Below are 27,661 nucleotides of genomic sequence, written 5' to 3' on the forward strand. Positions count from 1 at the left end.
GGAAGAAATAGGGGCTTAACCAGCCACAATATGATGGCCAGATGAGTAGGTTGAGTGGGCAGCTCAAACAAAGACTTAAATTGGGATTGCATAGTGATCAACTTTAATGATCACCAATTGGTGAGACACCCGAGACGCCAACTTCATAATGTAACATTCCCTGGCTCTTAGATTTTCGCTTTATCCCTGGATTACTTTTATACCACCGACCCCTTATGTAATCTGGCACCTTGCGGAAACGTCTCCGGGAGGTATAGAAACCAGCAAACTGCCAAGATAATTCTGGGTAATTTGAAGGGTTCCAACTGGGGAGCAGTGAATAGGTTTGCCCACTTGTCAGAGCTAGAATCTTGCGATTGACTACCCATAGCTGATACACATCTAACAGGGCTGAAGCATTTTGGGACAAATGATAGCTATAAACCAATTATCTTAGTGGGCCCAGAAGTGGATGTTGGAAGCTGGTTAAAGCTAGCCTCCTGAAATTTTGCAGGTATTCAGGCAAAGGTAGGCAATATGCATTGGCTGGCGGCTTGGCAATAAAATGTATATAATTTGCCTACAGGAGACCTGCGCAACCAATCAAATAGCTGTAGATGGGTATCGCTCATTCCAGATGGAGGCCATCCCATCACAATCTGGACGAACAAGAGGTGGCCTACTAACGTTAATATCTAATACCCTCCCAATAAGATTTAAAAGAATTGTGAAGGCGTGTGCTTATTTTCATTTTCTGCTAATCAGGGGTGTCAGGTGGACTGGTTTGGCTAATAATAACCTTCTACAATAACAACTTTGGAGAGAATATGCACTGTGTGGTGGCTTTATTGGAAAACAAGCTTAATAAAATTGGTAGCGGATTTCGGGAGAATTTTAATATTGTGTGGGTAGGAGACTTTAATGCACAGCCATGTAAATACTCTACCAAGACTGTTTGTGGCATTATGGACGCGAAAGGTGACCCGGTAAATCATTTTATGCACCATGAATATGGGCAGGGCCTAAACAGGCTACTCTCCATTAGAAATATGGAGAGAAGAAATAGAGTTGATATATCTTCCGGAGAATTCATAAAAACTTTTACACGTAACAAGTACGAGTCAACCATTGATTTCGTACTTGCTTCAGAATCTCTCTGTGGAAATTGACACAAGTAGAGACAATGTTTACAAGCTTTAGGGATCACGCCATATTCTCCCTAACCCTCGGGGACTGGCAAACACAAAATTGAGAGAATCTGGACTTGGGAAGAAAGAATGGATACCAACTAAAATGGGAAAGAGTAGACAAGAAAAAAATAATCTCTCAAATAGTATCCAAGAATATGGAGTATATACAAAATTGTCTGGGCGTAAATTTCCCAGATGACCAACTCATTCTGGGTTTTTTGAGATTATTGGAGGGAGTGAAATATGCTCTGACTCGTAGTAAAACCGCAAGTAAGGCCCCAGATAGGCGTCGGTTTGATCATGCCTGCTCCCAATCTTTAACCCGTTGACCGTATCGCGAATTCCACCGTGGTGCAGGTTAAATAATGAGTTGGCGTGATTTGGATGGCCCCCGACCGTCCTCCGCACACGCCCCCGTGTTGTTAGACAGCCGAGGGCCGTCCGACACATCGAACAGGTTAAGGGATCTCCTCAAAGCCCTGAAAGTTATACCTAGTGACCAAGGGAGAATAAAGATGCCGCGCATGGCATACAGAGAAGCAAGGAAACAAAGGGAAACAGCTCTGAAAGATGAGGCTTGGGAACAGCTGGAACAGGTAGCATCCACTAAAAATAGCAGGGACTTCTGGAGGGTAGTAAATAATCCCTATTTTAAAGATGCTAAGGACCCAACTTTGGATTCCCATGTGGGCGAGGATGCATGGGTGACCCATTATGAGAAGATTTTCTCATCAAATGAAATTTATCCTATTAACCAGGCACGCTCCCCGGCTGTACAAACAGAGTCCCTCATCATTTCTGTTGAAGAAATAATAAAGGGGCTAGGTAAATGTAGTAATGCAAAGACCCCGGGGCCAGATGGGGTCCCAATTGATTTATTTTTGAAAGATCTTAATTTATGGGCCCACTTATTGCGAAATGTATTTAAGGCGATTGCCAAGGTAGGCCCCTTGGCCTCATCGGGTACTAGCGTAATTATATCAATCAACAAAAAAGTAGAAAAAATGAGCTGCGTAATTATAGACCTATCTCCCTTTTAGATACCACCTCAAAACTAATGGGACGACTATTGTTACATAGGCTGGAAGAACATATTGATCCCGGCCCAATACAGCTTTTAAAGGCGGGGGGCACGATCGACCAATGCCTGAACGTGAGCCTAATTATAGAAAAATACACCAGGGGCGAAAGAGGAAAAAATCTACATGGCCTTCATAGATCTAACTGCAGCATTTCACTGTGTGAACCATTGCAAACTATGGGAGATAATGGAGTGTGTAGTAATTGACCCACCAATACTAACCTTCATTCGCCAGTTGTATTCCCAGTCCACCTCAAGTGTTCGATTCGGCAAAGAAGGGTAATGCACACACCCGTTCCAAAAATGGGGTTAGACAAGGATGTGTCCTTGCCCCATTTTAGTTCTAAATATACACAAATGCTGTTGAGCAGCACTGGCGGGTTCAACACCAGATGTCCCGAGATTTGGCACCTTTATCCTACCATTATTGGCCTATGCTGACAATGCAGTAATAATTGCCAGAATGGGCAGAGCCTTCCAATGTATGATAACAGCCTATGCAACCTTCATGACATCCCTAGATTTAAGGGTCAATGAATCTAAATACTTTATATTGGTAGCCGGTCCAACAGGGAGCTGGAAAGTGCCATCCTTTCATACCCTATGAAGACTGGTGCAGGTATCTATGCTTTGATCCCCAACCCTGTGTGACATACCCTATATGGCCCCTGCATGCAGACTAGAATTGGTAGACACATTTTCCTATCTGGGGGTCTTGTTCGACAAAGGTCATAGTTGGGCTAACATGGTGAAAAATAGAGCTCTTATGATGGAAAGTAGTATGGCAGCCATAGCCAAATTTGCTAAAAAACTGGGCACAAAACCTATAAAAATTGTAAAAACAATCTACAGAGTGAAGAGAATCTCAGCTGCTACCTATAGAGCAGGGGTGTGGAGGGTGGCCCCTATGAAGCACTTACAGAAACTTGATCCCTCTCTGCGTATTGCTCTAATTTTAAATGCCATGCAGAATTGGGATTACTCTATGTCGATAACCTAATAAGGCCTGTCCCAATATTATTATGGCACTCAATTTGGAGGAGGGATACAGTACACCTGATCAATCCATCATAAATAATTGCCTAAAATTATACAATGCACAAAAAAAATGGCTCCATTATGTAAGGTCAACTCTGAACTCTTTGGGCCTAGAGTATTTATTTAGAAACCCCAGCGCATGCCTCCAATTTTTAAATAAATAAATAAAAGCAAAATTCCTCACAAACGTGGCACATGATAGTCTGGAAGCAGATGAAGATAAACCAACAAGAAGGACTATACCGTCATCTCCCGCCAATAGCAGAGGGAGACTCTTTTTCCTTAGACGAAATCCAGAAGTTACACCACAGATTTATTCTAGTAAGGTTCTTTATGAGCTTGATACCTTTGATGGAAGATATAATCCTGCTAACTTGACTGCCTATCCTTGTGAAGACAGATCAGAGCAGTCAGAACTACACATAGTTTTATTTTGCAAATTATATAAAGCAGAAAGAGAAAGATATATTTTACCAATTTTAGGACAACACAATTTTAGACAATGTAGAGTGACTTTTAGCTTTCCTAAAAATTTAGCAACCCACATATAAGCTTTTCAATAGCTAGCTTCTTGATGGCTTGCATAAGGAAAAGGAAACTCACTTTTTAGATATTTTAAGCACCCAAGTGAAGAAGCTGTGTTGTAAAAGCAGTACTGCTTAGCAGTTTTTTGAGGATGATGATGACGATGATGATACTAGACTCTTGGAGGGATGTGTTGACATCCAACTGATTAAAGTACCTCTTAAAACCAGCATTTGCACAAGCTCCACTTTCTGCCTGGTGTAAGTATGTTTTTGACTTAGTTTGCTGGGATCCTGCTAATCAGGACCTCAGTATCTGTGCTCTCTCCCCTAAATTGGTTCAGGTAAGTACTTTGGTACCTCCGCAATTGGCTACTGGTGTACCCTTATAAGTCTCTTGCATATGGTACTGAGGTACCCAGGGCATAGGTAATCCAGGGGTTTTCCATGATCTACAGTATGTATTGTGTTAACCATGGGAGATCACTTAAACTGTGACTACAGGCCTACTATTGCAGCCTGTGTGAGATGGTGATTGCAGCCCTCACAACAGATATATAAGTTTCCTTCTATCTGAGGTTGGTGCACTGAAATCCTATAAGTCACCCCTATAGCAGCGTTCTCACTCCTGAGGGCAGAGTGCTTAGAGGCAAGTGTGAGGGTGCTCCTGCATGAGCAGGACACCCCTACAAAATCCAGAGTCGATTCTCCAGTCTTTGTAAATGCTGGCAGCCATTTTAAGGTATATGGTCGACATCAGTCATTACGAGACGTCTAACTATATAATTGCTGCACTGAACCTGGTCATGTTTCATAACATGTTGAAATCATACCCCAACACCGATTCCGCTGCTGGAAGTTTGATGCCATGTACTGGGCGGTTCATTAGGGGACCCTCTGTTACTCCCGGTAACAGCCTCTCAGGGTCTGCAAGCAACTAGTGATGCTGCCGACCACAGTCAAGATTCTGCTCTCCTGATGCTGAGCAGAGCTTGAGCAGGGAAAGGAAAAATAATAGGTTTCCTGTCACAGGGAGGTATGACCATCTCCCAAATAGGACTTAGTTTATTGGGCTGGGATGGGGGCGCTTTGCAGTGCCATCAGACTGGTTTGAAGGGCACATTTGGTGCCCTCCTTCCGTACTCTTGTTTGAGACAGTTCAGGAACCCTTGGTTCACGCTCTGGTGCCAAACTGGAAAATGAACATGTGGGTATCCTCCCCTCTGTCCAGCCCCTCCTCTGGGAGGGACCTCCGAGTTGTTCCAACCCTTTTTCTAGGGTACTTAAGGGCTCCACTGTGGGTGGGTCCTTAGATTTGTTGTGGAACAAGACTCAACTCTAAAACAAAGACACTCTTCGACCTTCTGGACACTTGGGCTATGGACTTCGACTGGAACTGAGACTGCATCAAGGAAGACTCCTGCTGCTCCTAGTCTCGCAGCCTTCAAGTTTTCTGCTTTGTCTGTGTTTGTGCTTCAACCACGTTCTACAGGAGGCCTATGGACATCAAAACATCCCGTGGAGTGAAGGAGTCACTCCCTGCAGCTGCAGGCACTGCAACACAGCTGACCGGTCGGCTGCTTCTGTCATGCTACTGACTTCCCGAGGCCCAGCAACACAGGTGGTGGTTCTGCAGCTCCCTAGAGGCCCGACTTGTTTTCTCAGCAATTTTGAAGACAGTATCCCTTGTCTGGGCCCCTGGGACCAAACCCCTGTGCACTGTGTTGACTTGCCATTGCAATGCTTGTTGGTTCCGCACTCCAGAAGTCTTTGGACTACAAGAAGCTCCAGCCTCCAGTACTGCATCCCTCAAACATCAGCATCAACACAGCATCATCTGCACTGTAGGCCTCTATCTTTGGTGAGCTGTCGGAGGTCATCTTTTTACTCTTGTGCCTTCAGCCTGTTAGTCCTCTCGAGGGTCTTTCTTTGCTTCAGTGCGCACCCCTGCTTGCTCAGGACCTGCTCTGACTCTCCTGCAATTGCTGAGTCCCTTGGACCTTGCTGGTCCCGATGTTTGCATCTTTTTGCTCTCCACTCCAGTTGCAGCTACCAAGGCTTGTTGCTGCTCCCGCAGGACACCGACCACCTAGAACGAAATCCAGTGTGGGGCAGCTTGTGCACACATCCGGGTCTTCCTCAGCATTGCCTGATCCTCACAGCTGCAGCGACAAGGCCACCTTTTCACTCCCGAACCTCTCAACATTGGTGGGCATCGAGCTTCTGTGCCTCCTGAACACCACTGGGTGGAAGACTCTGTCCTCCTCTGTTTGCAGTTTCTTTTCGTCAGGAATCCACCCTTGAATTCCACTGGATTCCTTCACAGTCTTCTCCAAAGGCATCTTCTTCAAAGTCTCCATTGTCGTCTGTGGCAGGTTCTGATGTCACTTCATCCCTATGCACCCGGCTTCGCTGGTGCAGGTAATCTAGTTCCTGGGGCATCCACGAGTGGGGTGGCTTTCCAACCTTCTGTCTGCCAAAGGGTTTCTTCAGGGTCCTCCGGGAAGGGTCCTTCTTCTGCAACTGCAACTTCTCGATTGACTTCCATTGAGCATGCGGCTGTGTTTCCACTCTGCACACAGCCTCCATAGGATTCCTGGGTACTTACCATGATGGTTCCTTGTGTCCCCAGGTCCTCTGAGTCTTCTGGTCCAAGTCCTGTTCTCCTTTGCAGTTCGCATCCCAATTTCTTAGTCTATGGTTTAGTCTCCCTCTGGAGGCTAGTGAATAATTGTGCTATTTGATTATTTTGAAGTATTCGTGTGTGTATTGTTGATATGTACAGATAGGAGATAAACCAATGTGTAAGTGATTGTATTGTGTAATAAATCGAATTATTTTAAATAAAACACTATGTGTTTTTTTTCCATCTAATCTACACTTGTAGCGTAGTTCCTATTTTCCCAATAGGCCCTGCGCATTGGAATAACATGAACAGTAGTATCGACGTAGAAGTGCGGATCTTCCAGGCCTCCACTGACTATGCTAAACTTAATTAGGTTTGTTACCAACTAGCTCAGAGGTCACTGGAAACTTTCTTGACTGAAATAGGAAGTGATCAGCTTCCCTGGCACAGACAAGAAGGGATTCAGTTTTCCAACAACCGTGCAACATGACAACTTTGCTCCTCAGATCAAGAGTCAATCTCTAGGGTCGTGTGAAACAATAGACAGTTATTTTACTCAGTCAGGTTGGTGCAGATTACTTTCACAATATGTAGAGAATAGAGGGACGGGCGTTTGTCAATAAAAGGTAACATTTATTGAACAGTCTTTCTTCTCGTACAAGAGAAATGAATTGCCACAATTGCAAGACTTGTTATTATAAAAAGTACGTACAGTAAGATAAGTATTGCGAAATAATACTGTAAAAGCATTGATATGGTTTCTTAGCCATACAATGGTTTAAAATGAATAAAACATATATACATTCATATATACATTAGGCTAAAATACTCAACTGGTGCTTCTAACTACGCCTACCCCAGTGTACCTGACCTAAGCCTAATACTTGGAAGGGGAGTAAGTAAGTAGCTTTAAGTTAAGTTGGTTTTGCCAAGGTTTGCTTCAAGAATTCTCTCTCAAGGGTTTAGTCAACACCATACCTCTGGAATAGAATGATGGAGGTCTGGTATCTCCCTCAGGGCTCGATATCCCAGTCACCCGCAAGGGTAGACTAGAAACGCCGGAGCTGGATTTCTCTGCAGGAGAAAGGCAGCGTCTCTTCTTCAGCGCGTTGAGGAGGAGGAGGGGCAGCGTCCGCGGGCAGCTTTCATCTGCTGGGCTCTTGCAGGGGACGGCTGTTCAGCTCCTAAGTTCACCACACCATCGTTCGCTTGTTAGCAGCGATAGCAGTAGCGATAGCAGCTATGGTATCATCAGCATGACAGCTTCTTCAGCAGCAGCGAGATAGCTGGCAGCATCAGCTTCAGCGAAACAACGGCAGACAGCAACACAGAAGCAGTGATAGCTTCAGCACAGCGTTTGCTTAAGGCAACGTTGGTAATATTTATACCTGAAAGGTGCCTTGTTTGACGTAAGTTTGCTGGACATAAGACGTCAATAAAGATGTCACTAGGAAGTGATCGTCTATCAGTGCTCTTTAGAGTTCTATTACTAATCAAAACACAGCAAGCGGGGATTTCCAGGTTTGCTGAGTTTTTATCTTGTTGAAGAACTCAGAGTGTTAATCTAGGAATCTCAGATAGTAACTTCTGCTATGTCATTGCACTAATTGGTTGCAAAGGAAGTGGCAGAGAAAGCTATTCTGGAATGTGGCTCTGTTCTTGTGAGGCCAGAGATCAGTTTCTGAATATTGCATTTGAACGGTTATGCCAATATAGGGAATAAATGGATTTATAGCCGAATAGGGGCATAAGGTCACAGTAGCGATCAGGATCCTAGATTAGAACGCCACACACTGACAATTATATGTGGTAAAACAAACTGCTTTGCACTCCTTCAAGATAAGCCTGAAGGCTTCACTCCACGGCTATCACTTTGAGAGCTTTCTATGATTATTAAAGACCTCTAAAATTACCATAAGGGTTGCCTGGATTAATGCAAGGTGCATTACTCTTGAGAAAGTGCACCATATTCTATGCCAGCCTTCTACAATCCATTACGTACTGTCTACTAACAATCATAAATCTGACCGCTGCATTTGACACCCTTGAGCATATAATATTCTTTGAAAAAATACTAAAAGATACAATGGAAATTTGAGGCAATGACCTGAACTGGTTTAAATAGTATCTATTGAAATAGGTTAACATGCAGCAAGATAGAGCATCAGTATATCAAGGATTCAGCCTGAGCTTCCTTACCATTTAACTTTATGTTGGACATTTGGGGGAAATACAACTGCCATCTCCTTCCATCAGTATAGTGATGACATGCAGCTATGCCTAAGGACTAATGAAACAATCAGCCTCAAAGTGCTAAATTCTTGCCTATATGAACTGAAGTCCTAAATGTTTCAAATAGAGCTCAGTGTTAATCTTCATGACACTAAGGTGGGCATCGAATCTTAAAATAGAACAAGAACTATGATCGGAGTGGTTATAAAGCTACTAGACGTTATTCTACTTTCTTGTGTTTAAAGTTGGCCCCTCAGCTAAGTCCTTAAGTGCTTCAACCATGGTATTGTCACACTCTGGAAGGAATCAAGAACTGTCTGCAACAACATGCATGAACTGCCAAAACAACCCTCCCCAGTACCATGGCAAGACACTTTGCAAGCCCCAGCATTCCTTGTACCTCCACTGGTGACCCTGTAGCATATCTGTAGCTGAGTGCTATTATTCCTAGGCACCCTATTTGCAGTCTCAGACCAGTATATGCCCAACATGCCTATCATCGTTGGCACTCCTGCTCAGGTGTCACATCTCCACTGGGCAGGCCCAGTGACTACAAGCATGTCTAGCTTCCATAATCCTTAGCCTAACGCCCATTACTCCTAGCAGTGAAGGTGCCACAGCATGACTCAAAATATAGGAGTTTGTTAATAATTTGGAAACATAATTTCAAAATTATTGACAAGGCTAATCCAACTCGAGAGAGCCAACACTATGGCGGGGCGCCGGGGCCAAAGTACAAGTGGTCGCGGTTACGTTTTCCAGACCGGTAAGGATGGCCTGGGGGCGGGTCTGCTTCTACGTCACCCCCGGAAGGGCATAGACCTCCAGGGGTGAAAGACAGATTCCGGCCAGCCCGCAGCACGAAGGCCCTGCCTTTAAAGTGGCGGCACTGTGGGGAGTGGGCCTAATTGGGGCCAAATTGTGCCCACTCCCTGTCACAGATATTTTGCGCCACTGAATCAATTCAAGACGTCCGCATCGGACACCAGCTGCTGCCGACCTCTCCATTCCTGCCCTCCAGGAGACGCATGGGCAGGGTGCTTGTTTCCCCACTCACCATCCCCAGCGCAAGGGGTTTAGGGACGGGTTAAAGCACCAAGAGGGCGTTATGGCATTGTAAGATTGCCTTTTCAGATGTTTAGATCAAGATTGTCATTTTGATGCAGAATTGTTGTAATTTTCATGACTTACATTTTTTCTTCAAGATTTTCAGACCAGGAGCGTCATCTTGATGTAGATTTATTGTATTTTTCATGAGGGCTAGGTCATGATTGGCGGGGAATCTTTTGGTCCCCTGCAGCATCCTTTTTAGAAAAACAATGGGTAAAACATAAGCGTCAGTGGAGCCTCAAAGGGGTGCTGGGAGCAAATCGTAAGAAAGTTGCAGTAGCACTGGGGGCGGTCACTGACACGCGGCCCATACCTGTTAATCCCCCATGCTCGCACAGTGGGCACGACCAAGCACAGGACCTTTATGGGATGAAAAAGTTGGGTTCAGGGGGTACACACGGTAAGTATCCTAGGGGCAGCCGGGTCCTCCGGCAAAACAGCTCCTGGAGCGGGAAGGTTCACCCTCTGGACTGTGGGGTGCAAAAGGAAGGGTCACAGAATCAGTCATGATCTCACTCAGGAACTGTTTCTCTGGTTCGGCTGCATAGGAACAAAGTATTATGGTTTGGTGAGTCCAATGTATTAGAGTCTCTGTTAATGGATAGGCCTTCATTTGTAACAAACATGTAAATAGGAAATGTGGTTACCATGCATATAAAATTATGTTATTGCATAATGTTTTGTATGTACAATAAAATATGGTGTGGGATCTTTCGATCTGAGCTCCTAAGGTGGTCTCAGTCTATGTCATTAGCGTGTGTCAGGCGGGTATGGGGAGCGGCAGGGTAGTGGGTCATGTAAATCCTGGGACTGCTGCTCTTCCATGCTCTTATAAGTGATCATAGCAAACACTACTATAAATATCAAAGTAATAGAAGCAAAGTCTATCTGTATTCAGGCACATCAGTGTGCCCTGCTTGCACCCTTCGACAAATTAGGGACAAAAACTGAAACATCCAGCTTTCAAATTCTCTGGGTCTCACTCCATAATACTAGGATACATTTCATGGAAGAAGTAAAAATACATAACCACTTCACTCACTGGTGTTCCTTCTTCTTCTAATCCTAGATGTACCCGCATGGCCTTTATGAACATGTGGAGGAATCGTCCCAATAGGAAAACGAGGCAGAGAAGGGAAGGCCAGATTATGACGACCTCTTGATATTCGCCACTCTGTAAAGAAAATACAAATCCAAAAACATGTAAAGATGCTTCAGGCAGATAAAGATGAGTGAGAAGAGAAGCAACTGAAGCGATTCAACAGTAACAAAAATATATATTTTTATTGAAGATAAACCTAATCTTCTACATTTACAACTTGAGTTACTCTCAGGTTTCTACAAATTAAGGTACATGTGATATCAGGTGTTTTAGTTCATGTTACTCTCTTCTATTGTTTACTGGTAGTGTGCCATGCCTCACTCCTTTCTGTGAAGCATTTCTCACTGTTATTCTTGTATGTCTATTTCACTTAAACCTATTATGCTCACCCCGTTTCTGTAAACTGTTGCGCACATAAAACCGTTTTCGAGTTTAATTTGTAGTAGAATAAGTGCTGGGGACCAAAGTTTTGTTCAGGAGTCCGCTGCGTGCGCTATTGAATGGGGATGGTGTCAACTTGCAGGTCTGCGTAGTCTTGATTCCACCTCATGTCTCTTTCACCCACCAGCTTGAAGCTTCCTTGCCCATCTATCTATTTTTCATCGCTGCTTTCTCTCCTTTGGACTATTTTCCTGACATTTTCTTCCTCCTTCTCTCCCCATTTGTGTTTTACTCTCTCTCGCGCTGGGTGCAAAAATGATGAGAAAACATAAAGTGCCGGTACCTGAGTGCCTGTGCCCCCTATCTGCCACCAGTTCAAATTAAGCACCGTGCCTCACCTGTATCCTGTCTTTCTTAATTTGGGGCATTCATATTTAGATCTCTATATCTCAGTTTTGTATGCACATACAGAGACTAATTACGATGTCGTCGGAAATCCTTCAACCACTGGTCATTTTAATATGGCGGTTCTGAGTTTAAACAGGCCGGAAAATCCGACTTGGTTCTGACGGGTTCAACCCTTCACCCAGTCGGAAAGGCCTCATATTCCCCTAAAGACGGTGTTTCCACCTTCAGGATTATAATGGCACTTTTCGACAGCAGTTCCATGTCAGCCTTTTCGACATGGAACTGCTATCAGAAAGTGTCTATGGTGGCCCCTCGAATGACCACATTCCCCCTGGCCCTCCCCATGTACCCCTGGAGGGCCCCTGTGGTGCCCCCTTCACATCCCTGCACCGTGTGGTAGGCACCCTAAGGTTATAGTTCTAGTTGCGATAGAGCAGTCAGACATCTCACTGTCCTGCATTTCTAGTTCAGAATGGGCTTCTCTTTCTACAGCTTCTTCCCTACAAGTTTGGAGGGAAAATATGCTGTTAGGTGCCCTGCAACTGTCCGGCGATGCCGTGTGTGTGCGTGCATCAAACTACATACGATCAGGAATTTGAGACTGTGTTTACTGTTGCGGCTTTCACCGATACCAATATCACTGCCTAAGGATTTATCCTTCCACCATTGCCTAAAGAATCATTCTTCCGCCCCATGATCCCTCCTAGCTGTCAGTGTAATGTGTTGATGTCACGTTGGGTTTGAGGTACAAGGCACCCCTTCAGGGGCTTCTTTGATGATCTCTGTCACTTAATTTGTGGCACTTTCTGTTTATTGTTTACCAAAAGAGTTATTGTGCACATTGCTACCATGGAGGTCTCCCCTTAAGAAGTTTGAATGAAGTGCTAAATCCGAAGTAGAATCCGTCTCTGGAATTCCTTCCATCAGACTACTACTAGGTTGGATGCCCCCTCCGCATTTATCAAAGGCGAGGATGTTTTTATTATCACCAACTCTAAATCCCGCCCTTTCTCTAAGGCCCATAAAGAAATACCTGTACTCGGAAGTCCCAGGCTCACTACGATAAGATTGGACCAAAGGGAAAGCTATAAGATACCTCAGTTTCCTGTCTGCTGTCGAACTCCACACACAATTCTGTAATAAATAGTGTAGCTCTGAAATCTGGATTATCCATAACATATAGTGGTATATTTTCAAGATGTAGTTGACATCTTCGGCAAATTAGGTAAGCATCATCAAGGCTTGAAACAATTGCTCAGGAATGGGGAAAATAATAGTTTAAGAAGTACAACACGTACTACACGGAGCCTTCGCCCTAATGCAGCACCCTAAACTGAAAGCCCTTCATTTATTCTGAAAGGTGGGTCACAGACAGTGCTTGATGCTCATATTTCAGCCAGGGAGGGACCCTACCTTCAACTTAATATATTTATTTTTTCTCATTTACTTTTTAAAGTGCCCATTGGCCAACTGACTGGTCTTCAGGGTGTATGTACGTTTTTGTATGCACACTTAACTAGAACTCCTTGTGTTTATGATTTCAAGCTCGGGCAGTCTCATTTAATTTCATGGGCGTTGCAGGTGAGATGTGATGTTGAGAGATTCTTCCAGTCATGAGCCCTTCTGAACATGGCGCAGATTAGGCAGACACTGACAGACCACAGAATACTGCTTTCATTGATGACATAGGACCCATGTGTATGTGTGTGCAGAGAATCGGTCATTTCCAACATATGTTCAGAAACTTTATCCTCTGTCACAAAATGTTCTAAAATAAGCTTACCTGACCATGTGGGCAGGTCACAGTATGGATCATGGTGATTATAAACCTGCAAAACATTGAGCAGTAAGAATGATGGCACATATTCAAAAGTCTTGCACTGCATGAAGTATCAGAGTAGCTTCCTATGTGAAGTATTTGGTGCTATGACGTGAATGGATGTCATTAGATTTGTACCAGGAGAGTCGGATTGTAAGTGAACATAAATAACTGATTACATTGAGGTATGGGAAGGTCAAGAAATGTGACGTTCATCAAACTAGGAAGATGGGTATACACTAAAGACAGCTCTTGCTATCCAGTTCATAAACTATGAGGCCAAACATGTCCCTCAACCCCACCCCTCCCCAAAACCATGACAGAGTGCGTGCAATATCACCACCATCGTTTTCAAACAGAGATTAATTAGTAACTGTTAATTTCTTCATTTAATAAATAAACTGTTGTTGGTCCTGACTTTGACGTTCTTCATCATATAGAATGGTCCCACAGCTAATTAATTCCATAAAATGGCCTCCCTGGTGATCTGTCCTGCATTAAACTTTTAAATTGTATGTACCCACCAGAAATTTAAGATCCATGGACAAAGACTTGCTGTGTGTCCCCCGCATTCGCAGGTCTAGATGTGGTGGGAGATCTTTTTCTTACCTGGCCCTTATCTACTAGAACAGACACCCACTACACATTTGTTCTTGTTCGAATGATTGCCAATTTAGAAACTATTGAAAGCTTCCCTCTTCCAATGACCTCTTGTGTAGATGCCTGCCTGCTATGGTGTACAGCGCCAAGATGCCCCTGGTGATTCGAGCGCTATATTAAATTCAACAAATAACAACTAACGGTTGTTAGTACGAAGCCCAGTGGTTGCACAAATATATATAAAACCCTTACCCACAGGGCTATGGGGGGTGGGGGGGAGGGAACAAAGAGGCACTGGCTATCTTCGAGCTCTCTCAGCACTCAGAAAAGACAGGCTCTGATATGTAAACAAGTTTTTCTATAAGGTATTCTTGGCTCACCTTTGGCAACATTACTGAAACAACACCACTGTCCTCTAAGAGAAAGTGTATGGGCAGTGTGTGTCACATTCTAGAACATAATTGTTACATGAAATAAATAAAATGTAGTCTAATATAGAAAAAGTATCAACAAAAATGTAAATGAGTACAATTAGCAACATTGAATCAGTAGTTCAGGACTTGATAACAATCAAAAACCTAGACTAAAAAGAAGGATGCAGCTAGCCAAGTTCTCGTTAGACAGGGGAATGGGTGACTAGGTAAAAATATCAATAAAGTCAATTGAGTTATTGCCCAACCTGTGTTCTCAACAAGGTGTGCTTGAATAGGAAGATGATGTATCAAAGCTTAGTGAAGAAATTGGAAATATGAAGGCAGGTATGGGGTCGAATCACTTGCAAAAGCATCAAGTCTCAAAAATGCATCAAACTTGTTTGAAACTGTAATACTGCATGGGAAATTGGGCAGGAATAGACTAATCCAGGTTGCATCCATAGCTAATGAATCTTATGAAAATTGTGCACAGGCAATTTTAGTCCCCATCAAGCGCTCACCAGTCCTGGCCAGAGAAGATTGTTTCAATCCAACAATTCAAGTCATTGTGTTGAATTTTGAAAAATCCTCTCGCTGCATGCTGGCTGGAGTTTTAGTAGGAGTTGGTATTACCAAGAAGTTGAGTTGTCATAAACAATCATTCCCTCCAATGTAGGCACCCTGGCACTATGGTGCAAGGGGGCCTGTGTTGGTGCTAGACAGTTTAATTTAGTACCAGTGCTAGGAGAACCGCAGGAGTGCACCATGCCATTGTAAATACAGCGCATCCTTGTGTTTTTGAACTTATGGAGCGCTATGTTAGCAAATTTGGAGCTAACCTCCGCTCTGACCGCCCATTGTACATATGACCCATGGTTTCCAAGCCCTACTGTGACATCCAGAAATCACTTTTCTCTGTTTGATAGAGCAACAAACTCAGTCTCTGCAGAGCCTCTCTTTACTTTGTGTTCCTACTCACATCTTGATACCCCAAGTGTTCCTTAGGGATTCACACCAGGGCGGGAGCGGACATCAACAGCTGTGATCTATTTTGCTCCAGAAATGGATCACAATAGATCATCTAGGTACTTGCTGCCTGACAGTTTTGTGTAGAATTTTTAGGGATGCTGGAATAGTAGTCTTCCAACAATGATAAAGCGGAATTCTCTTTAAATATTGGAAGAGATTGAAAGAAGTTGTGCTTCAGAAAACGGCTCTCAGAGTTGTGCACAGCAACTTCTTGTCTTAGAATCCTATGGGCAAGTAGTCTGTGGAGACTTGGAGAACTGCTATAGTGTAAGGGAATTTTTACCTATCATATGAGACTTCTTTTGGGCCAATTAGTGAGCGTTGCAGGGGGCCTAACAGTCAGGTGCTGTGGGAAAAGGCCTACAACTGCGAATTCTCACAAACCTGAGGTCATTATTGGCAGCGACTCTGATTTGTGGCCTCAATGGTATTGTTCTACTGATGTCTTCTAAAACATGTTCAAAACCAAAAATTTACATTCTCTTAAAGTCTTAGTTAGATTGTCAAATGTTGTCTGCAGCCAACTCCTATTTCTTTCCTACTAAAATTTTGATGAAGATACTGAGAAATCTGATTGCTCAAGACCATTCCACGGTTATTAATGCTTTAATAAGGTCAACATTTGGAAATCTCCTAAATTTATGTCCTAATCATGGATGCCCTAGATCATACTCAGTTGATTGAAAATGGTGCGGCTTGATTTTTACAAAGCCTCTAAACTCATTCACCATAAAAACAAAACACTAGATTAATAGAGGCTATGATAGTTTTCAAGGGCATGTGTATAACACACATATCTATTCCAGATGAAATTAATAGTTGTAGGATACTGCTTTACACCTGAGGTAGCAAATATATTCATGTCTGAACCTGAGAACAAATGGATTTTGGAGCTCATCCCTTGAACAAAAAATGCAAATCTGCACTTGAGCAACAAGCTTGTGTTACCAGGTTTGGGGAACATGTGTCACAAATTTTTAAAAAGCTATTTTTAAACAATGGCACATCCTGAGGGTGTTTGAACAACTACTTCAGGCACCTTTTTTGCGTAAATTGTAACAAATCTACAGGATTAGTATGTAGGAGCACAAGAAGGTTACTCTGAGATTACTCATTTATGATTCACTTGGAACCTTCTACCAGTCATGGGCGTTTGCAGATGTGGAACATGCAATGTATGCCCCAAGACTTGGATAGGCAGTGAAAACGTTATAACCAAATAAATAAATAAATAAATTCTTCTAACATTGAGTCAACATCAACCATGAACAGTTTACTGATCGTAATTCTCAATATGAACTCTACTCACTACTTTATCAAAGTCACCTGGCATAACTTGGGAAAAGAAACAAAAAAATAATAACCGGAATAATGCAATATAATTCGAAAATATGCTGGAAAACGCCTGATTCCCTGTAGTGGATCATTTTTTTGTTATTAAAGAAACATTCACAACAGGAACTAAAGTAATTTCTCAAGTGACACCTAACAACAGAAGAGGAGACAAGGATCAGCAGCACTCAGTCAACCTAGAGGCACACATGGTTTTGACATTCAAACATTTGTGAATATGGGCTAAATGAGGCTGAAAAAATTATCAACTCTGAATTTTATGGGAAGACAGGCGGCTCCTAGTATGTATCTCTTAACATGCTTGTTTTTCATAGCAGCAGTTAAGAAGCTAAGAAAAAACTACATGGGCCATGAAGCTTAAGGTCAACAAGCCAATGGAAGAACAATAGTAGTATAACATTGAACCAATCAGAGATAAAGGGATCCATTATAACACTTATCTTGGCTGCAACAGTCCTCTTTTCTTATTGCTTGTAGTCATGATAAGTAGTTATTTGTTTATCTAGATATCAGTTTTAATTTGTTTGCCTTCATTGTTTAGAGTGTTTAAGAGCATGAAAACTTCGTGTTTTGTTTTGTTTACTTTGCTGCCTTCAAACCTCACACAGCTTCTGCTGCTCCATGGTCGGCCAGTGTTCACTCCCACGCAAGTCCGAGAGGTCGAGAGAGAAGCAGTCGGACCCTCCCCCTGAGTGCAGCCTAGGCCAACTCTGCCCTTATTTGTGTAGAGATGCATTTGCAATAGGAGATTTTATTCTTTTGACCCCTCTGTTTCCTTTATTGCTTCGTTATACAAACCAATTAACCTTTTATCTTTCTCATTCCTTGCATCATCCGAATTTGTCATAATGGCTTCTTAATTACCACGTAGGGGAATTAATTTCAAATAGATTATGTTTAGCATTAGATAAGCAAAACAGGGACACATTGAGGTCTGAATCCCCCAGGCCTTCCCTACTTTCCAAAATCACTACGACTCCAACTACAGATTAGAACATGTTAACTTTCTTTTCTCAGTTTGCCATAGATCCTAGAAAAAGAGTAGATAAAGCCTGGTCCAATTGTCAAGATAAATGTTGGATATAGTGGGTCCCCTAACTCGTAATTAGGAATTTTCTGAATGTGCCATGTTAGCCAATTCCATTAGAGATGCTAAAGAATTGTCCATGTGGACCCAGAGGGCGATATGTCTTCTGGGGAATGGTAATTCTGCCATTACACATGAAAGGAGGAAAGGTCTCCTTTTGAAAATAGATCTTAAACTGGCTAATTTAGCATTGGTAGACGCTGGAGGCACAGCAGAAGGATTATTACTTGGAGATTCTTTTATAAAGGAATTAAGTAAATATGTTACTACTTTTGCATCTTTGGGTAAAGCTTAACAGTCCCTTTGCAGAGGTTTTGGACAACAGGTTTTTGGTAGAGCTGATGGAGGCAGAAGCCGGTTTGCCGGCCGCTTCAACAGAAGTCAGAATTTCAGAGACTCCTAATTTAGATCTCAAGACTTTCAACCCCAATTCTGCCCTCAATGAGGAAGGGGTTTCCAGAATTGGGGTTCAAGGGAGCACAGAGGCGCACATTCAAAAGGTGAGTCAAAAGTTAGGTCTTCATATTGTAGTGGGTTGTTTATGACATTTTCCTAAAAAATTGCAGTCTTTACCAGCAGATACTTGGGTATTGAACACTGTGCAGGGATATTCTATAGAAATCTACACAACTCCTTTTCAGTATCTTCTACACAACAATTGACTAAAGGAATGTATTTACACTGAACAGGTTCTCTAAGTGCTATTTTCCTGGTGCAAATGAAAAACAAGAAGATACAGCCAGTAATAAACCTAAGACATTACAACCAATTGTTGTGTGCCATAATTTCAAGATGGATACTATAATTCATCTCAGGGATCTCGTTAGACTCTAGGTTTCTGCTTGGCAGAGGTATGCACCCTGTTCAAGCAGGAACCACAATCCTAGTCAGGGTAAGTCTGATATGCACTCTAAATTGACCTATGCTTATCCTCTGGTAGCTTGGCACAGAGCAGTCAGGCTTTACTTAAGAAGAGCCAGTGTGTAATGTATTTGTGCAACACTTCAAACAGTAACACAGTGAATACACTACAAAAAGGCTCCACACCAGTTTAGAAAAATAAAGTATGATTTTATTAATAAAACAATACTAAAACGACAATAATCCAATAAGTAGAAGTCAAGTTATGAATTTTTAAAGATTACGTTAAAAAATAGCGCTTAAAAGCAGTAAGCGCTTAAAGAGGTAATTGGTCACGCTGGACCAGGACAAAGTCAAGAGTTCAGGCCGACCATGATGGAGCACGAGCTGGATCTAGGACCCAAGCAGGCCGTGGTGAGCAAAAGTACATTAATCCTGGTCTCAAACAAAAAGAAGAGGTGTGCACCCGAGCGATGAATTGGTGTCAATCACACAGTCGAGGAGATGCATTGGGTTTCTCCACGCATTGATGGTGATGCGCCGGTTCCGAGGACGAAGCGCCCGTTCCAAGCTGCTTTGTTTCCAAAGCCAATGTGCCGGGTTTTTTCTAAGCAGTCAAAGGGATTTGTCAATCGTCTTTCTGCAATGGCGGCGATGCGCTGGTTCTGATGCGGCGTTCCCAATGGCCATCCGCTGGTTCAGAGTGCAACGTACGGGTTCTGGTCCTGCAACAGCTGCAATGCATCGATTCTGCTGTTGCAGCAGAGGATGCATCATTTTCGCTGGAGCAAGCACCTGGGTCCACTTCTAATGTACCAGGTATAGGAGCAGAATGGAAGACTTTGATGTCTAAGAGAGAGCATCAGGCAGCACAGCAGGTCAGCATTCCTCCAGAGCAGCAGTCCAGCGGAGTGGCAGTCCTCAGCACAGAAGTTCTTCTTCTTGGCAAGTTGGTTTCAGGTCTAGAAGTGCACCGAGTTGGTAGGGTCAGAGGTACAGTACTTAGACCCACTTGTGCTTTTTAAATGGGGGTGACTTCAAAGAAGGATCTTTGAATTGCACCAAGGTCCTTTCTTTCTGCCTTGGCATCAGTCTCACGCCAGGGGAATATGCAGCCCTTTTTGAGTATGCAGGGCCCAACCTATTCAGGTGCAAGTGTGAGACTGTGCCCATCTTCTACCTCCCTTTCTCTCAGGAAGATGCATGAAGTCGCAACCAAACTTCCTTTGTGTGTGGCTGTGTAGAGGGAATACACAAAGTGAACTGTCACCTAGCCCAGACAGTGATCAAAGACAGGCAGCAGACACCAAGGGGCTTTTTTACAATCCTCTTGTGCCGCAGTGCATCACTTTTTATGTGCAAAAAGTGACGCACCGGCTGCACAAGGGGCTTGTAAATAAGCCCCCAAATGGCTAAAAATACGAAAATGCCTCACTTTATAAAAGTGGCATTTTCAGAATAGTAATGACAAATCTACCATTTAAAAGGATTTATCATTACAACTCAATAGGTCCTAACATGACATTGGCCTGGTGCTGCTGTGCTGTGTTGCTGTTACAAATTGCAAGCAGAAAGATCAGAGCTACAGTGAGTTCGAGCAAGCCAGAGGGGATCATCGCAGCATTCTCCACCAGGCACTCTGCACGTTCTCACCTGTGGATTCAGCAGATTCCTTCAACAGCAGCCCTCATTAGTGGCCAGCAGCCCCCTACACCCTACCCCTTTCATCAGGCCAGCACGGAATGCCGCAACAAGGGAGGATCAGCGTCCAGGACCACAGGGTGCACCGGGACCCCGAGGTCATTGGTATTGTAGTCCATCATGGGGGCCTGATGTGCTGGAGAGGTGGATGCATTGTGCTTGTATCACCCATCTAGTGCCCTGCCTCCTTCACTCTTCCCAATTGCAAGCATTAACCATTCCTGCTCACAACCAAACAGGAAGACTCTGCAGGTTCGCTATACCTTCATCGGAAATTCTGCAAGAGGATTGGGGCTGGCTGCAACCCTGGCTGGTCCCTCATCATGAAACTGACTCTTCTAAAAATCACTCCACCTCATTCCCAAGTTCGGAGGAAGAGCCCAAGCATATGGGTCTACTTTCCTAAAACATGGCTGGCCTTGAGAACATCTTAACATACTTGGATGCTAAGACTTTTCTAACATCACACAACAATATATGCATCCACGAATCATGGCATAAAGTTGAAATACCACTAGAATCTTACCTCAAATTCCTTAATCCTGCCTTGAGACAATACGCCAAGGGCCCCGCAATGGGTGGGTATTTTATCATCGCGCTGGGACTTTATGGCCTCAACTCGTGCCACCGGTCATCACAAGCTCTTATGTGTGGAACTCAGGAACTGGAATCAGAATGCCTCAACTGATAGATCACTCTTGCTAAATGCATACATTCATCCAGAAGCCCCTGAGAAGAACCACAAAGTCAAGGAACTAGAACTCCTAATTTCGGATATCAGGGCTACCCGTCTCAAAGACCATCTCATCTTGACCGGAGACTTCAATCTAAATCTGCTTCAAACTCCGATTCAAAACCCCTCCATAAAAATTGCGTACTCCAGGTGTCTGATCCCAGTGTAGGTAATATTCTCACAAAGAACTGATGTCTCAGGACAGAATCTGACAGCCGCTTTAGATGGAATGCCCCTGCGGGATCTCTATTGACGCTATCCTGATGGGATGTATGTCGTTACTACGCATGCTTTTACAACGCATGCCTTTACCACGCAGGTTTTACAACGCAAGTCGTTACAACGACTTGCATTGGGGGGCACTGGATAGTGAATAGTTTAATTTACTATTCCAATTCCAGTCCCCGTGGATAGTAGGGAAGGTGTTGGATAGTAAATTAAACTATTCCCTATCCTACAGCGCCCCCCAGTGCAAGTCGTTGTAACAACTTGCGTTGTAAAAGTTGCGTGGTAAAGGTACTGCGTGGTAAAAGTTGTGTTGTAAACGCTGTTTCCCATCCTGATGATCTACCATCCTGGCACAAACACTTCTCCACGAAATGATCTGCAGTCTTAGACCACATATTCTGTTAAATTCCACTGATCAAGGCGATCATGAACTTCTCCATTATTCTATGCTGTGAAAGTGACATATGCCCCAGAGCATGTGTTACTTTGGAATAAGGCACATAACATCCTAAGGGCTACTGGCTCAAGTGGCATGCTCCAAAATTGGGAGCAAATTAAATGGTTCTTGGAAGTCCCAGCAAAATACTCGACATGGAAATCTACTTTATCTAACCAGAGTCTCCCGCTGTGGCAAACAACATAAGACTGGGCTTGTGCAGCAGCTTCTCTCTGCCCTTGTCAGTACTCAATGACTGCACCTAAGATCTAGTCTTGCAGAAACCACTTTGCCATGCTCCTGGTTTACAAAAAATCTTAAACTCTAGTAAAGCTCCTTGAATAAAGAGCTCAGATCGCTGAAATATGGATTTAAGAAAGTTTCTCCGGATGAAATCCACACTTTTCGCAGGTACTACAAAAAGCAAACTTAGCAAGCGAAAGAGAGATATGAGTAAGCACTTCAGTTAGAGTTATTTATGGCCTGCCGAACTAAAAAACTCCAAGGAGTTCTGGATTATCATTAATCATTTAAACAAAGAAACTGAATCTGTCAAACTAAATGGATATAATGTTACAGCTGAAAGTTGGCCCAGGTACATCAGCACCATTTACAAATCTAAACTGGATAGGCTCAACTCACCAATCTGGCACCTCAAACCTACTGGGGCACGGAAAAGATCTGAGACCGCTGAAGCACAAAGCTTCCAATATTCGTTATGTTTCACGGCTAAAAGAATTGTCACTCTGATTATGAAATACATAGCCGAAGGTGCCCGCGGACCAAATGTCATCCCTTCCTCAGTCTATAGACAGTGGTAGTCCCAAGTGATGGCAAAACTATTCAGAACCTGCCTCTGCACCAACTCATTTCCTTCATCTTGGCAAGGATCAATATTGCATCCCTTATACTAAAAAGGCTAAGTGACGAGCCATGAGAACTATCACCTTATAGTGTTCCTGGATGTTGAAGCCAAATACTTCACCTCCCAGTAGGGAGATTTGGATGCATGGGCAAACAAAAAAAAATGCCCTCCCCCCTTCAACCTGATATAGCGAAAGATTTGTATCCTACATCTGATACCTGTTAGGAGTGCAATGTAGTCGCTTGTATTATGCACTCACATATTATTCAATTTATAGACTTTAGATGCTAGAGGAAACGTGAATCAAGCAACATGTACCTATGAAATTAATGCATTCTACTGTAAAGCTTAATAATTAATGCATAGAACTTGTGCTGAAAAATTGAACCAATGTAATCCATTCTGATAGGCCTCATTGGTGATGTGACCCAGTGATGTATCAAATGTGTTTGCACGCTTCCTAGGCTAATGATATAGTTGCAGTATACGTGTTAATGTAGTTAGGAGAAATATTCATATTGAATGCTAATCTTTCATTTAATTACTAACGTACATAGCATGGTGAATTTATTATTTTAGCCTAAGTTGTAAGCCTGAATCAGCACTGCATTTAAAAATGTCCTCGTTTCTGAAACTAATGTTTAAATTCTTATGTGAGTTTCTTAAAATGCTTTCTGTCCCATGTTTGCCTTTCAGGTAGGCAATGTTTGTTAATGAAGAGTAGGGGTATAGTTCTATTAGATATGTCACGGAATGAAGGAGTTACTGTTAGCTTGGCCTGAAGAAGATATGGTGTAGGGAGGTGTTTTCACACTGTAGAAGAAGATGAGACCAAGGACGAACTGCTGCCAAGGGGCATACATGGAGAAGGCCGTGAAGGGAGTTGACGTCATGGAAATGTTTTGTGGCTGAGCCTGCTGTAGAGTATGTGTGAGAAAAGCATTATGGGTTATTTGCTGAATACAACTTTAAGTATATGATGCATGGTAGAGAGGGTTAGCCACCCCATTCCTGCTTCTCTTCCAGACAGAGAGCACCTGAGTGCTAACTTGCTGCCTTACATACTTGTGTCTTCATGCCTCAGACCCATCTTATGGTGGAGTGACTTCTTAGAAATTCTCTACCCACTCACGACAGGACTGGCCATAGCGGGCACCGGGTGTTTCCCCAGTAGGCCACTAGTGTTGTAGATGATTCTAGGGCTCTAGTTAATATTTCCGATTTCATGCCCTTATGTGGTTATGTCAAATCATACCCATATACAGGCATACGAATCATACCCATATTAAGACATAGCCAATGCAGTCCAAATACGGCAAAGCTACTCCCATAGACTCCTAGAAAGCACAACATGTGCTTAAACAAACCAAGCCTCCAGCAGCCCGGGAATTCCCCCTGCTTCTGTATTGATTTGTCCTAGAACTCCTGGAGTCCTGAAAGAACTGCGAATTCTTAGTGATGTCTTATGTCCAACCTTACGTCAAATTCGGCACCTTCCAGGTATAAATATACCAGCATCTGCCTTAAGCAACACACAGTGGTTTGGAGCAGATTGACTATCTACTTGCCCGACACCTAGCTGATGCGAGTGCCGAAGGAAGCCGACCCTCCCTGCTGACGCACTGAGAGAGACGCTGTCTTTTCTCCTGCCGAGAAATCCAGCTCCAGTGTTTTCCGGTCACCCTTGCGGGTTGCTGGGAGATCGAGTCCTGAGAAAGAGATACAAGACCTCCTTCATTCTATAACCAAGGTACGGAGCTGATTAGACCCACAGAGAATTCTTGATTCAGATTCTTGGCAAAAACTGTAACTCATCTACTCCTTCCCTGTACTAGGCTTAGTTTAGGTACACTGGGGTAGGCGTATCTTAGAAACACCAGTTGAGTACGTTTTGTCATTATTTTATCATTGAATGTATTTTATCCGTTTTAAGTATCTTATGGCTTAGAAACCATATAAAGGCTTTTACAGTATTATTTCATAATACTCATTTTACTGTACGTACTTTACTTTATGACAAGTATTGCAATTGTGGCAATTCACTTCTCTTGCATGAGAAAGTAGACTGCTCAATAAATAACCCTTTTATTGAAAACGCCTGTCTCTCTATTTCTCTGCACTCCTGGTGAAACTAAGCATGCACGATTGACTGAGTGAAATAGCTATCTATTGTTTCCGCCACTCTGGAGATATACTCCTTATTCTGGGGGAGCAAAGTTGTCATGTTTATGCGGTTGTCAGAAACGAATCCCTTCTTGTCTATTCATGAAAGCTAACACTATCTTGTTTACTCGAGAACGTTTCTAGTGACCTCTGAGCTAGCTGGCACACATAATTAAGTCTAACATATTCAATAGAGACCTAGTCGACCTCAGTCCTACGTCTACACTGTCGTTTATGTTATTCCAATGCGCAGAGCCTATTGGGAATATAGGAACTACACTACATGGTGCCCAACATTTGGTAAGGCGATAAATTTAACGCTAGATACTAGAGTAACTCAGTCGTGCTTTTCACACAGACCCCTTTTTTCCTGCAAAAACTCCGATAGACGTCTGGAGTCGGTGAGAAGGTTAATATCTGCCAGAACTTAGTAGGAAGAGATTCCTATGTATTAGTTTTTGGTTTAATCAACGTTGAAGGATACAGTGTTCCAAAATATTGTGCACCTAATCTTTGTTTCCTTGAAACTTGCTGTGGACGTGGGGTGAAAGCGGACCGGAATAACAGGCGAGGAGGCCGGATATAGTGGGCAATGTCTGTATTTTATTTAAAAGGATGCACTCAGTAGTGTAAGGAAAGGCAGAGGAAACAAAGGTGCGGCTCCACTGGACGACGTCTCGATCTGGTCCGGGGTCCCACTGGGGTCTTGATTCTTAGAGGAGGTCCGGATCTGGCATAGTCCTCGGAGGAAAAGAAGAAAACAGAGGAGCCGTTAGTCCAGTCGGACTTTACTGAGCGCGAACCGTAACCAAAACCAGGGTTTATTGTGAGGGGTTTAGAAACGGTCGTGAGGGAGGGAGGTAGGGTCGGGTCCGGATAAGGAAGGGCGGAAGTACAGAGAAAGGGTGTCCTGTGAGGGTTCATGAGGAGAGACGCTATATCTACAAGTGCTGTACAGGGTGAACGAGTGCTATACAAGTAATTACAGTGCTGACGCGAGGCAGGGTGATACTAAAGAGAGTTTATATATACAATGCACCTAGTGTGCTATAGAAACTGTATTCGGGTACTCACACGCTCCGCCGCAACTCTCCAGTGAGTTGCGGCCACTCCCCAGCCACCTCCTGCGGACTCCACCAGTCCTCGCTCCACACGTCTTCTTCTTCTGTCGCCTTTTCTGCCAACGCTCCGGTCTGAGTCTCCTGCCACAAGATTGCTGCTCCGACGAGGGTCTGGTCTCTGCTTCCGGCTTTTCCAGCATACGATTCGGGATTGAGGAGGGACTTCTGGGGTCATGGTGGGATGCTTCCGGTGGGAGGACATTCCCGATTGGTTCCTGGAAAAGAGGACAGAGGGGTGGGGTTCTGGTTGGTAAGGATGTATCCAAGGACGCCTCGGGGTCGGCTTCTGGGAGGGGCGATTGTCCGAAGAGATTTGGCCCAAGCGTGGTAAGGGAAGACGCCGCATCACACTTGCTCTGCAAACTTTCTGTCAGCAAAATGTCAGAGAGTGAGGACGAAAGGGAGAGAGCTAGACTAGCAACTCAACCTTTGACGGAAGACACAAGTCTCCAACAAAATGACCCGGATGCAATACTAATCCCGGTAAATGTAAGGAAAAGTGTAACTATAAAACTTATAGAAAATGGTGTATCATCAAGAGGTGGTACAGTCATATTTGTGGTAGAGGCACATGAATGTCGGCAGACAGAGGTATTCTATTCTTGGATACATGTTCCAGCAGCAAAATGCTGTAACACACGAGTTCCACTACTACAAAGCAGGGGAACCTCCAGAGGAATACACCCCTTTCAAGGACGTTGAAATTTCACTAACTTACCAAGAGCATGAGCTCTGGCTCAATGGCACCCTAAAACATCAAAATCATATTACCAGGCTCGGTCCACTAGGTAGACCAGGAGCCACATGGCCGGTTCTAGCCAGATATACACCACATCCTGACATTGAAACAATGTCAGACAGAGAACTTTTAGTTCAGCTAAAACAATTAATTAAAATACATAGACAATTGGTACAATATGTCATACGGACTTTAACAGTCCAACCTGCTGTAAAAATTCCACAGCACACCCCTCACCAGGGGAACACTAATAAAATTACACCACAGACCATACAATCAGTCATTAGTAAATTACCCGCAAAACGGGAACAAATTCCGTTATGGTTAGCTCAAAAAATTACTCAAATAGAGGCAGTATTTCCTGATACTACCCCTCACGAAAAACACAGAATTCTGACCATCTGCCTACCAATGGGGATTGCACCACATGAGGAGGATTGTGACACTTGGGGAACAGTCTTTGCTTCAATCTACACAAAAACACATGGTGTTCCGTCAATGGCGGTTATACCAGATGTACTAAGACAGATTAAAAATGAATACGGTCCAGAGCCTGCTTTAAATCTAGGTATGAAATTACTGAAAGACTTTAAGCAAGTCTCGGCTATACTACTAGCCAACATAAAAGGAGAAGCAGCATCCGTGGCAATCCGCCAGAAATTAAAAGAAACAGATTTAGCAGAACAACCTTTTGAACTTGCCAGAATAATTGAAAAATCCTATGAAGAATTAGGTAGAGATAGTTTGGGTGGTAAACCACTAAAACCACAACTAACAGAAAATCCTGAAAAGACTTTCATTAAAAATAATTTAATAACTCCTAAAAAGAAGTGGGAGGGTAA

The 27,661-nt window shown here is 43.4% G+C and overlaps 1 protein-coding gene across 3 annotated transcripts in view; it reads right to left on the bottom strand.

The window, feature by feature from the left end:
* Nucleotides 1-27,661, bottom strand: part of LOC147727940 (stimulated by retinoic acid gene 6 protein-like) — a 665,438-nt gene that overhangs the window by 386,257 nt on the left and 251,520 nt on the right. For all 3 annotated transcript variants that reach the window (XM_086961854.1, XM_086961855.1, XM_086961856.1), the window contains 2 exons: nt 13,455-13,500; nt 10,823-10,954 (listed from right to left, as the gene is read on the bottom strand). In XM_086961854.1, coding sequence (XP_086817980.1) covers nt 10,823-10,954; nt 13,455-13,500 — 178 coding nt within the window. The remainder of the gene's footprint in view (nt 1-10,822; nt 10,955-13,454; nt 13,501-27,661) is intronic.

This window comes from Lissotriton vulgaris, chromosome 3_1 (assembly GCF_964263255.1).
Source record: "Lissotriton vulgaris chromosome 3_1, aLisVul1.2, whole genome shotgun sequence".
NCBI lineage: Eukaryota > Metazoa > Chordata > Amphibia > Caudata > Salamandridae > Lissotriton > Lissotriton vulgaris.